Source organism: Labrus bergylta, chromosome 8 (assembly GCF_963930695.1).
Source record: "Labrus bergylta chromosome 8, fLabBer1.1, whole genome shotgun sequence".
NCBI classification, from domain to species: domain Eukaryota; kingdom Metazoa; phylum Chordata; class Actinopteri; order Labriformes; family Labridae; genus Labrus; species Labrus bergylta.
In genome coordinates, this window is record NC_089202.1 from 28,666,163 (window position 1) to 28,679,431 (window position 13,269).

A 13,269-nucleotide genomic window follows, 5' to 3' on the forward strand; every position below is an offset into this window, starting at 1 on the left:
GATTTGTCGGTATTAGAACTCTCTTCCTCAAATTAAAACGTTTATTTCAGACTGATTACGATCACACATTAACGTGCGAGACAGCGAGTCTCAATAACTTCTTGTTGGAACATTTCAATCAAAGAGGACAAAGCAATGATTTCCCATATCAGTAATTTAATTTAAATTGTAATCAAAACTGATAAAAGAAAAATAATCTTGTCATATTGTCAGGGATGCAAGGATGATTTTTCATGAAGCCACAGACTGTATAAGAGGATAAACAACACAACACCTCCCTTTAAATGAAGCCAAAACATTTGGGAGCTCCACCCATAAGCCCCTCCTCCTCCTCCTCCTCCTCCTCCTCCTCACCGACAGATGAGTCGTAAACAAAATAAAATTAGAATACACAGACTACATTTTTTTTTCCAAACGTAACAAACACTAACACAAGAGTAAAGGAACTTTACTAAAGTGTGACGGCCAACTTCCATCAGATGCGTGGTCTTTTCAAAATAAAACACTCCGTTTGGACAGTTCTGAACTTTATGTCTCTGTATGTTTGTTTGTGTTTTAAATAGTTTTATACCACATCGTATTAACCTGCGCTGTCGCGAGGGAATGTGTAAAATTACCGCGGGAATTCCTGTCTCTGGTGGAAGTTCTGGGAGAGTGTCTGCTTCACACCATCAGGAGAATCTGTTCTGCTCTGCACTGAACCCACCTGGAGGGATTTCTTTGACATTTTATCAGGAAGTTAAAACGTTTGTTTTGGTTGCAGGAAGGGACGGGACATCAACACTGTGACTCCACAAAGTCCCAGCAAGTCAGCGCCCGTTTGGGGTATTTTGGCTTCATCTTTGTGCAACAGGGAGAAGAAGGTGGAGACAGGTCGTCCATCTTTATGTACAGTCAGCCGATGAATGGATAAACTTTTAGTGTATGAAATGTAAAAGGAAAAATGAACGGCTCCTCAGTTTTTCCCAGAGTCCAGAGGGAGAGGTCTTCAGATTGCTTCTTGTGTCAAACACACAGTCAAGAGTCAACGTGTTTCATACAGTAAATAAAATTTATTTTCATACAGACGTCACACCTCAAGTCAGAGGAAATAAAAAGTCAGCGGCTCTCAGTCCATGACGCCGCCGCGGCTCGTCAGTCAGCAGCCAATCAGCATTTCATACGACTGCCGACTCTGAGGGAAGCAGCTTCATAAATATCACTCCTGGGGGGGCAGGTGTGTGTGTGAGGGAGAGGGGGGCAGGGGGGTCAGGGGGAGGGGTTTTAGAGGTTTATTTGCGTTGCACCTGTGTGAAGGAGGAGGGCAGCTGGATGGACTGGACGGTCTGAAGTGGCTGCACCGGTTTCTTCCTGGAGTCTGGAGAGACCCTTTGGACTGCTGAGGGCAGCAGTTGGTTCCTCTTTATGATCTGCAGAGCCAGCTGGGTGTTTCCTGAGGGAGGGGGGGGGGTACAGAAAAGGAGGAGGGTTACACTCACATACATACAGCTCTCTGTAGAGGAACAGTATTTGTTGTCCCACATATACTGTCAAGCGTCCAGCTTGACCCCAGCCGAGGGTCGATAATAAAGGTAAATAACAGCATCAAAATTCAGTGATAATAACTTAAATCATAATTTGACTGCATTAGTGTGTTTCTGACCGTTCTGTAGCTCTAGGTAGACTCCCAGCAGGATGGCTTCAGGTGGAATCTCTTTAGTGTTCACCATCGATGCAGCCTGATGGAGACGAGAAAAACAACAAGGTGAAGATTCAAACTACACAGAAATATTTTTTTCAAAAGTTGAGAAAGAACTGAGGCTGACTGTCAAACAAAGCTTCTTTTTTTTTTTTTTTTTTTTATTAAAGAGGACATATTCTCCCCCTTCTCCACCTTCTCAAACAGTCTCCTGTGGTCTAAATGAAACATCTGTGCTTTGGTCAAAATATAACATGAATCAAGCACCAGAGGAGGTTTGTGACCCTGTATAAACCAGCTCTCTCAGAACGCTCCGTTTTGGTGTGTGTGTCTCTTTAAATGTAATGACCCCCCCCCCCCCTGAGTTTTCCTGGTAGACATCACTCCTTCATTAGCGAGAATACAAATGGCATTCTAGGCTGGTGGTGGAGTCCATGGGGGGAGATATCAGGGGAGGGGAGGGGATTTATTTTACCAGAGTCCCACTGTGACATCACAAGGAGAGCACATTTGAAACAGAGCATTTTTCTCTGTGTTGTAAGACTTGTGCAGACCACAAACAAAGGACTGGATGGGTTTATTTCACATGTTGTGGGTCAGTAGACTCTCAGGTTACCCAAATATATGTTCAAAAACACTGTGAAGGTGGATTTTTCATAACATGTCCCCTTTAAAGCCTCTATTTCCTGCACACAACACTTGCATGCGTTTTTCCCCCCTCATGGTAATCTATCTACAATGAGAGCAAACAACGACAACTGCACACATTATTTGGGCCCAGCTGAAGACAGGTTAGCTCCTTGCACTGATTCACATGTAGTCGTGGTTTCGCCGTTTCCATGGTTACCTGATGTAGGCACTTGCGGGCCTTTTCATACTCGCTCCTCAGGCAGTAGGCGCTGCCCAGGTTGAAGAGCATCATGGCCCGGGCTGACGTCACACTGCTGGGGTAACACAGAGGGGTCTGCTTCCCTGCTGCACACACACACACACACACACACACACAAACAAACATTAGGGAGATTATTACGGCAATTTATATCCATTATCCTGTTTTAGCATGCTGCTGTTAGCGGTTATAAATTTTCTTAGTACATAAAGTCGTCCTACACAAAAAACTCTCAAGTCAAATTTACACTTTCCTCTCTCACTTTCTAAATATTCTTTAAACTAAAGCTGTGAACTTTCACAATCTTGAACTTTCATTCCAATAACTGTCATATTGTTCATATAACATTTTGGATTTATTTTCTATTCTACAACAGCAGAATCTGGTTTCATTTCTTTATATTCCTCTTACAGATTTTAATGTCAGGCCCCAGTTTTTCTGAATGTATTAAAATTCATCTGATTAATTAGTTTTCCTTCTTTGAACTTTTTGTCATATTTTGACTGGGATGCATCAGGGTATTTTAATGTCCTGTTCATTCTTGTAAATGTGAATATTAATGGTTTTAAGTATTAAGGTGAGAACTGGACTCACGGGACTCGACGGGCTCGTCTCCTTTGTCCGACCCTGCAGAAGAGAAAAACATACAATCATTAATGGAACAGGACTAACAGCCTGACTTTGTAGAGACTAGGGATGGGTTACTTGACTTCTCGTTAAAGGTAATGTCTCACTGCTCTCGCAGCTGCACACACGTTGTTCTAGGCTACAATAGTTCAACTAAGTTAGCTGTACATGTGCTGGAAAGTGATGTCGAAAGGAACTTTGACAAAACAATTAATAAAACGTGAAATTTCAGATATGTGGCATTAAGTTAGCATATTATAGAAATACGAGTTTGGTGCTTAACCACAAGGAGGAAGCAGAGGAGACTGACAACAGGAATTTGCTAGTCCTGTTAGCATACGTCAATATGATAGTCCCAGAGCAGAGAAGATTGGCCTGCTAGCAACAAACATGGTGACTGGAGATATTCTCCCATTAAGTTTTTGTGAAGGAGAAGGCTTTCACGAGCTAAAGGCAGAATTCAAGCGATCATCACTGAGAACAACAGCTCCAAGACTGGAAGCTCGAGGATAACACAGCTGAATTTGTGATCATTCATGAGTTACAGTAATGAGTATTTGTTTATATTATTGTATATATTTGTAATATTGAAATGACTGAAAATGCCCATCACTAGTAAAGAAATGTGAATCGTGCAGACCTTGGTCCTGCTCGCTGGTCAGGATCCCCATCGACACATCGCTGACGTTTTCTGGGTTCAGGTGGGAGATGGCGTCAGAGATCCTGTCCAATGAGATGAGGGCTTCAGCGGCGTACAGGTGACCCAGGAACCTGAACAGAGAGCAGAGCGGACAGGTGAGTGTGACACATACTGAACAAGAGAGGGGGGGGCGTGTTCAGGTGAGAAGCAGCAAAGTCCACGACTCACTTCAGAGACCCGGACACCTTCGTCTGGTGGAGCAGCTTCTCGGCGTGGTTCAGAGCCATCAGGTTGTCTCCGAGCGCTAACGCCACGTAGGTGCTACAGGCCAGGATGGAGCACCTGGGGGTCAGACGGTGACATCACTGATTACCTCACGGGACTCTGGAGTGTACAGGTGTTTAAATAATGACTGAGGAGGCGTGTCCTTACCGTAGGTTCTCGACCTCCTGTTTCCTGAGAGGAGACGACGGAGCTGCAGACAGAAACTTGTCTGTCTCTTGACCTTTTCCACTGTAACACACACACACACACACACACACACACACACACAGGTTCATCATTACACACATTAAATATATAAAGTAAACACACACTGGGACTTACTCAACAAGTTCATATGTTGTGTATTCTTTTTGTGTGTGCCTGACCTGCACGCGTCGCTGTTCTCACTGCCGCTCTCCGTGCTCCCTGATTGGCTGGAGTTCTTGGAGCCGTTCTCTGTCTTGGCGTCCTGCGTCTGATGTTCGGGCAGCAGCAGCAGAGCGTTCCTCAGACAGATCGCTGCAAACTCCATACTGGCTACGGGGATGGCTGCTGACTGACCCTCACTGTGAACACAAACACACACACACACAAACACACACACATCCAGGAAACAAAAAATTAAGTCAATCCTTTTTTCTATTTTCCAAAACTTTTCATATCTGCTGCCCTCTGCTGGACAAGAAAAGGTTCAGTATGAATGATTAGTGTAGCATCAGGATGGACACAGACCTGTAGATGGTGTTCTGAGTCGTTTGGGATGCCAGGACGATCTTGCGATGGTAGCCCTGCCCGACGATGGACTGAACGATTCCTTTTTTGCACGGTAACCCTTTACTCTCCTGCTCGGAGCCCTGAAACACAAAAGAGGACAAGAGGAAAGGTCAGTAAAACCAACACACACAGAAGGCTAATCATTGTCATATTTCTTGTCCCAGATAAAAAAAAAACTATTATTAAAACAAACACAAAAAGGAAACGTCTTACCCCCTTGTTGGCAGAGATGCAGCACTCTGCGAGCCGCAGCCACAGTCGAGGATTGGAGTGATAAACCTGCACGGCCTCCATCAGACACTCGAACGCTGCTAGAGGCCGGCCGATGTGCAGCAACTGGATGCCGCAGTTATACAGCAGCTCGTAGCGTTTGTTAGCTAGCAGCGCACACATTGGGATACCTGTGAACTTCTTGGCTGTTCATGAAAAGCAGAAGAAGAAGAGGAGAGTGGTTACTATTACATCACATGACCTCAGAGCTTGTGAAGACGAGTGATCAGCTCATACTGAGGCTGCAGACAAAGCAGCAGCAGCAGGTTGCTGTGACCTACATTGCCCGTTGCCTCCGTCTCCCAGCTGTGCACAGGTGTGGTCGTTCTCTTGCAGCGCCTTCTTGAAGTAGAAAATGCCCAGGTTGTGTTTCCCCATTGCAAAGTGAATGCAGCCCAGGTTGTTCCAGAACATACATCGAACACATTCACCTGAAAGAGACATTATATGAACATTATTTCTGTGACTTTATGATCTCAGGTACATTTTGCAGCTTCATTAAACCAGTAATGACTCATCAACAGGAGGAAACATCTGTATCCTCACCTGTCTTTATGGGCCCTGGATGCTCTGCGATGTTGGAGCTGTTCAGCAGCTTCACTGCTTTACGGTAATTTCCTCTCAGGTACTCAAAGTTACTCTTGAGGAAGAGCGAGGGGGCAGACTGGAGGAGGAGAAGGAGACACGGGTCAGAGAGAGAGAGAGAACCAGGACAGGACACAGACTGATGAAACCAAAACCTCAACTTAACCACAGCTCTCAGAGGAAATCTGCCTGCTATGAACAGATTGTGCTGTGATTAATTTACAATACACAGGCTGACTGGTTGCTTTGAGAATGGACTTTAGATAGACCATTTCTGATGTAACTTCAGGAAATCGGATGAAAATTAATTCTGAAAGAGTTTTGTGAGTCAGGGATGCATTAATTACAATCATCTTGTCCAATTCTGTGTGCTCTGAAATAATAATTTCCCTTGCAGAAAAAATACTGCAAACTACTCAAGATTTTTCGGGGTGAGCTTCATGTGCGAGCACAAACAGCTGGATTTTTCACTCCGACTTTAACCATCATTTTTCATGCCTACATTTTGTACATTTCCAGCGTAAAGTCAGGGTGAGCTCAGGTGAAAATGGAGCAGGAAATGTTCAGGAAAATTCACCACAAGTGAGCTAAAGGGGTGATGACGTTTTACATCTGCAACCAGTGCATGCTCTTAGACTGTTTGCACACGTCGGGTACAATATCCGTGCACGTTATGAGACAGCTTTCTCTATGTTTTTTTGGTTCACAAGTACATTCTTCTCTGCTCTTTTTTTGATATTGTTGATATGTTGACCTGCACTGACCAGGAAGATTTCAGGGGCAGACTGCCTGACATTTTTTAGACATTTTCAGGAGTGCATGTGTGAAAACGGCTCCTCTTGCTTTTTAGTGACACCATGTGAATGCATAGTGTTTGACAGCCTTGTTGAATTATTTACAGTAATACTTACATTCCCTGCTGTGTTCATGACTGATTTGATCTCCCTCTTGCAGGCTTTGGAGGATTTCATCTGAATGTAGGCTCTCACTTTGTACTGCAGAGGAGACAGCAGTCAGTCAGACGGTTACAGGGGAGAGAAACAGAAACAGAGGAAGGTTTTTTAAAAACTCACCTGATGCATCTTTGATTTGGCTGCCTCGATCATGGCTGTGAACTCTGCTTTCTGATTGGCTCCATCTTTGTTTGAATTGTTCTGCAGACACATACTGGGCTTAGTAAAACAGTACACTGAGTGCTTTTAAGTCTGCTGTGTGTTTCAGTGTGGAAAATAAAAAATGAGGTAAAAGTGAAGGGTAGCGTTTGTACCTCTCCTTTGCCGTTCTTGCTACTCCCCTGTACGGACAGTTTGTCGAGCACAGCCAGCAGGTGGAGCGCTTTCTCCGGCTGGAAGGTGAGCAGGTACAGATCCACGAGCAGGAAGCACACCGCCTGAGCAAACTTCTCTGCTGGGACAAATAACACCATGACTGTGCGCCAAAACTCAAAGTGTCAAAGTGTTGTGTTTGAAATGTTCAAAACATTTTCCAGAGAACAAGTCTGAACTCAGAAGTGGGACATACCAAATGGTTCCAGGAACTGGTAGAGCCTCTCCCCTATGGAGATGGCCTCAGAGTACTGTCTCATGTGAAAGTGGATGATGGCCTGGTTGTAGTACAGCAGACTGTTCTCCACGTCGTCCAGCCCGTCCACGTCCTCTGCCGACGTGTGAACCTGAGGGACGATCGGTTAGTGTGATGACATCATCATGGAGGGGTGCAGAGCTCTGATTTAAAACACACAGTACATTGAAAGATATAAGAGCAGCAGGTACCTGGTTCTTCATGGCCAGCAGAGTCTGTTTCAGAGTCCCTGTGGTGGTCTGACCGCTCTTATAGAACTCCACCACGGCTCTGTTCAGGGCGATCTTGTAGTCCTCTTTGTTCAGCTCCTGCAGGGCTTCCAGCTGTTTCAGAGACTCTTCGTACTTCCCCGCCTGAGAGAGGGGAACATGAGCACACTCAGAACGTGCAACAAAACACATGAAGACGAAGAGGGACGATTTAGAAGCAGAGAAACAGGCGGATGTTTTTTCCAGTTTGTCAGGAGAGGATTTACCGAGAACGACTCGTAGGCGCTCGCTGCCACTTCTTTCTCCTGATCCGTCACGCCCGGAGATGATGAGCTGTCGTGCTTCGACTCATTTTGTTCTGATTTTGAATGAAAAAGAGAGGACATCTTCGGCCGTGAATCAACTAGTCGAATAAAAGAAAAACAATCACCAATAGTTTTAATAATCCATCAATTGTTTTCATTTCAAAGCACATATTTCAAACATTTGCTGGTTTATTCTGCACACATTTGAAGAGTCACTGCTTTTCTTTGTCCTGGTTAGATTAACCATCGAGTCTTTGGGATCTAAAATGTTGTTTGGCCTAAAAGAAGCTTTTCTTAAAGACGTCAATTTGGCTTTAAATTGTCATGATGGTTTTCAAAAAAAACTTTCTGACAACGTGTAGACCAAGTTCTACTCATTTACTGTAAATAAAAATAAAAATAAAAAGTTGGTTGCAGCACTACTAACATCTGAATCTGGAACCAGACACCAAGATCAGATCTGTGAACTTTAGGTGTCAGGCTCCCACTGTCGACTCGTCTCAGCTGACAGGATCAACCGTTCTGTTCAGAGATATTCTTCTTCACATGCACAGACTTTATGAGTAACTGTTTCCCTCCAGTCACTTTGATCCAATCAGATCTGAAGTTCCTCATTTAGTGAGACAACCTGCAGCTGACTGGTCACTGGTTTTTGGAACAACTCTCTTTAAACTGTAGAGACCGCTGTGCGATCAGAAGTCTGTCAGAGACTCAAACATCTTGTCGATAATCCAGACAGATGTCACTTCCTGTTCTGATGTTTGGACTGAGGCTGTAAAAATGTGCAAAACTTTGATACAAAGTGTTTGAAAGCCACACAATCTATCATATTGATGATTGATAAGTTTTGAATAGTACTGATGCTTTAAAAACCACACACATCTATTTCATTAAACAGGTGCGTGGGCATTTAAGGATTCATTAATCCAGCAGAAATTGAGAGCATACTTCAGCACATTCAGACAGTGTGAAGAGGTTTGTTTTGCAGTTATTTATAATGGGAAACAAAATGTACAAAGTTGGTTGCCCAGGACTATTTGTGTTGCAGTGGTATTAAAACAAACATCAATACAGGAAAATACTGAAAAACTTCTGGTACAAGGACAACGCTAGTTTGGCCTTAAAACGTGAACCTGCTGCAAACGTTTTTAAAGCTTTAGACACCGACTCCTGTCAACGATCGCAGCAGATTATGAGTTACACTATTAACCACAGTTTAAAACATCACGGTTAATTAAGTGTAAAGGCTACGCTACATCAGGTGTTTCTGTTCTTATAATGAAAAAAAAGGGGCAGGCGCGTTTTATTTTGGTGCAAAATCAAAGTGACAACAGCTTAATGTGTCAAGGCAGCGTGACATTAGCTTGATATTACAGAGAGACAGCAAGGCTTCGTAAACACAGAATAAACCAGTGAAGTCAGCTATTCAAAACAACTGACCCACAGGCTGCAAAAACCTCCTGGAAAAAATTAATCTGCACATCACAGGAGTCTAAAATAAACGTAATAAAAAAGGAATTATAGTGTTTAAAGAAGAAAATATTTCTCACTCAGCATGTGTACATTTGACCTGTTGGAAGGAGACATAGGTAGTGGTAAGCTTTCAGCTACTCTCTCAACATTGGTGCCAATTTAATAGTTACAAGAATTGCTTTCAGGATTTATCTGGCTTCAGGACGGACATGTTGCAGACAAGTATTGTGCAAAACACTGCAGAGGTTCGGCACAGAAACCGAGTTATAACAGGCACACTTTTATATTTGTTAACTCACAGCACTTCATTTATTTATTGAAATATTAAACAATTTAAAAGGTGCACTGTGTAGATTTGGAAGTGAAACATTTCTCTGCAATATTTTCTAAACTAAATACACAAATTTTATTCAAAGATAAAAATGAGTCCCTGGGACTGTTTGGAGCTAAAAAGCGACCAGGAGAGTTACGGTTTCACCATAACTTCTCACGTGCATTTTATCTTCAAATAAAGGTTACAGGGACTAAATTTTCCTCTTGAGGACAGTTTTTAAAAATTCAAGATTTGTATTTGTCACGTGCTCACACAGATGTGCAGTGAAATGTAAAGACTGTTCCGCAAGGCCGTGCAATAACACTCAAATTGCTAATACACACATAAACATTAAAACAGAATATAATGTAAAATTTAAAAAAGAAGATATTTGAATATACAAAATATAGAATAATGTAAACGTTTCTAAATGTTTGTGTATAGAGTTATGAACATAAACCACAGAATCTGTACACTTCTCCAACTTTCACATTTCTCTACCAAAACTCCACAGGGCACATTTAAGCAATTCTTAATGATATTTTTTTTAATTGTTCAAATTGCAAAAGGTTATATATCATGAAAAGAAAAGATACCTTAATGTTAAATCAACATCACAATATGTTAATCTTTATCATTTCAGCACGGTGTTAGTTATGTTTCAGGAGGCAGCAATAAAGTACACATTAACATTTTATAAAAAGGTCCACTTTAATTCAAATGAATACATAATAATTGTGATTATTTCTCAGACTATAATAAAAACGCTGTGACGGTCGCGTCCCTGCGTCCTGCCTCCTGATTGGCTGGTTGGCTGCACGCATGTGTTTCTGATGCAGTGGTAACCTCAGCTTAAGTCAACTGACAGTTAAAACACACGATAGTTTAAAACGTTGCAGAAGTCACCTTTTAAAACCTGCACAAGAAGCCTCTTTAAAATCAAATCCACTGAAACATCTCGAATCTATACAAACACATTCAACTGTTGATGTTCGTGAACGTTTTCCACGCAGAATCGCGGGGGAATAACGCGTTTTAAATGCACCACGGGTTGTTTTAAAAGCAGGATCGAGACGTTAACAGCACCAGTCTTCAGTTATGATCGCGTAGTTTGTGTTTGGTTTTCTAATAAATGCGTCATTTAGTGAATGAAGCGTGTCCGCAGACAACATGCAGCCCCGGCTATGCTAACGCAGACTGTGTCGGGATGTTAGTGGAGCTCCGGAGCAGAGAGCCAGCTCCCGCTGCTCTGACTGAAGCAAAGGGAGGGTTCTCTTCAAAGAACACACACCTGTAATGAATCTGATAGTCTGCATAACAAAGTGCTTCTCAGTAAGGAGTTCACGCTAGCTTCAGTTTTGACCACTGCTAACTCAACTAGCGTTAGCCGACACACTCACCTGTGTTTTCTGCCATTTCTGGAGCCTTTTCAAGGACAGCGTGGGAATCTCGGGGACTCTGTTCAGTATTTGAGTGGATTAAAGTACTAATTGTTCAGCGGAAGAAACTTTAAAAAATGATACTTGGCGTGTAATCTCTCCTGTTTCACACAGAAGATAGCTAGCAGCAATCTGTCTGGTCCGCTCTAAACAGATTCTTCTTCGCTGGATCGTAACTGAGTTGCCAACCAACGCGTTAAAGCGCCGCACCGCCCCCAGCTGGTTAGAATAAGTAACGTAGAAAATGGAGTCTACGTGGTAATAGTTACAGTCTATGGTTAAACGGAGCATCAGGTTTATTCCACATTTACCATTTCAAAGATGTTGTGTGGACAATTCATGAGTGTATTTTTTTTTTTAGGTTTTAATGTTCCAAATAATAACAGACTACTTAGACTTAGACTACTTATTTATATTTGTTTATTATTATTATTTATTATTTATTATTTAATATTTAATATTTATTATTTAATATTTATTATTTAATATTTATTATTTATTATTATTATTTATTATTTACTTATTTATATTTATAACTTATTTATATGTATTTTATTATTATTATTTATTATTTATTATTTATAACTTATTTATATTTATTATTATTATTATTATTATTATTATTATTATTATTTATTTATTATTTATATTTATATTTTCATCTCATTGTACAGTGTTCCCCTTTGTTATTTTTTTGTATTATATCTTTGCTTTAATACAGTGTATAACTTCTGTACAGTTTATTTTAAATCACTTAGCTGTTACTACAACTTATTTATTTTTACTTTTACTTTTTTTGTACTTTTCAACTCTTTTTCTTACAATGCTATTCTATTTCATATATAATCTAAACTTCTTTTGTAGAAGCTGACTCAGGGAGAAACACACAATAATTCCAATGTACCTGTACTGTCCTGTACCTGTGCAAATGGCAATAAACATCTACTCTATTCCATTCTATTTAAGATCTTAGATATAGATCAGAGGTTCTCAACCGGTGGGTCAGGACCCATTTTCAGGTCGCCAAGGTGTGTCTGGAAAATAATTGGGTCAAAATATATTTTTAAACTTTTAAAAATAAACGTGTTTGTTTTATTCTGTCTCATGTTATGTGCCATCTGAGGTCTAAACGACAAATTTTTTTCATAAAATAAATCTGATTGGTTAAAAAATGGTAAAAAATCTGAAGTTGTGGTAGCAAAATGTCACAGGAGATGATTGTTCATCCTTCAACTAGACCAGGGACGGGCAACTTTGGTCACAGCAAGGGCCACAATAATTTAATTCTCACTGCCAGAGGGCCAAATTGTAAAATACAAAAACGATTACAGTCAATTTTATCTCCAATTTAACTCAACATATCAAATATTGTTATGAACATACTTCTGGTTTTCATGATTTCATGGCAGATTTTTTTGTTTTCTTCATGTTCACGATTAATTGATGTGTAAAAATTGACCTGAGGGCCACCTTGAGGGTTGATTGGGGCCGCATGTGGCCCCCGGGCCGCCAGTTGCCCACTCCTGGTCTATGGTTAAACGGAGCATCAGGTTTATTCCACATTTACCATTTCAAAGATGTTGTGTGGACAATTCATACGTGTATTGTTTTTTAGGTTTTAAGATTTACAATTTATTTCTGTAAATATATTTAGATCATTTGACATCCAATTAATAAAAGACGAATCATATTTCATTTAAGATCTTAGATATAGATCAGAGGTTCTCAACTGGTGGGTCAGGACCAAAAAGTTGGTCGTGGAGCCATTTTAACTGGGTCGGCAAGGTGTGTCTGGAAAATAATTGGGTCAAAATATATTTTTAAACTTTTAAAAATAAACATGTTTGTTTTGTTCTGTCTCATGTTATGTGCAATCTGAGGTCGAAACGACAAACTTCTTTTCATAAAATAAATCTGATTGGTTAACAAATAGTAAAAAATCTGAAATTGTGGTAGCAAAATGTCACAGGAGATGATGGTTCATCCTTCAACTAGACCATTTGAACCCCACTGATATAGGGGTATAAGATATTCTGCTTCCCGTTACTGAAGCATCTTATTATGTTGCACTTTTTGTGAGGTTATAGGGAAATTATAAAGCAGAGACTCGAGGTCCAGAAGTCCATCCAAGCCCGCCTGTAACGGTTTAATATTAACTCTGTGCAGTAACAATCTCACAGTTGTAGCTACACGTTACTGAATCACAAATATAATCACCCTGT

The 13,269-nt window shown here is 41.0% G+C and overlaps 1 protein-coding gene across 3 annotated transcripts; it reads right to left on the minus strand.

Moving 5' to 3' along the window:
- Positions 1-1,032: 1,032 nt before the first annotated feature.
- On the minus strand, positions 1,033-11,219 carry cnot10 (CCR4-NOT transcription complex, subunit 10). Of its 3 annotated transcripts, none has more exons than XM_065958275.1 (19): positions 11,009-11,219; positions 7,784-7,920; positions 7,500-7,661; positions 7,249-7,399; positions 6,995-7,131; positions 6,801-6,881; positions 6,639-6,722; positions 5,689-5,806; positions 5,424-5,573; positions 5,086-5,288; positions 4,831-4,952; positions 4,485-4,664; positions 4,267-4,347; positions 4,063-4,176; positions 3,835-3,965; positions 3,162-3,194; positions 2,526-2,650; positions 1,643-1,718; positions 1,033-1,432 (listed from the first exon to the last, which is right to left on the minus strand). In XM_065958275.1, the coding sequence occupies exons 1-19, from the start codon at positions 11,022-11,024 to the stop codon at positions 1,272-1,274; spliced, it is 2,262 nt and encodes a 753-aa protein (XP_065814347.1). In that variant the 5' UTR covers positions 11,025-11,219; the 3' UTR covers positions 1,033-1,271. The 3 variants fall into 3 exon arrangements, with proteins under 3 accessions (XP_065814347.1, XP_065814346.1, XP_020511827.2); XM_065958274.1 differs by having other exon boundaries at positions 2,526-2,653; XM_020656171.3 differs by having other exon boundaries at positions 2,526-2,653; positions 7,784-7,875; positions 11,009-11,218.
- Between the last annotated feature and the right edge of the window lie 2,050 nt (positions 11,220-13,269).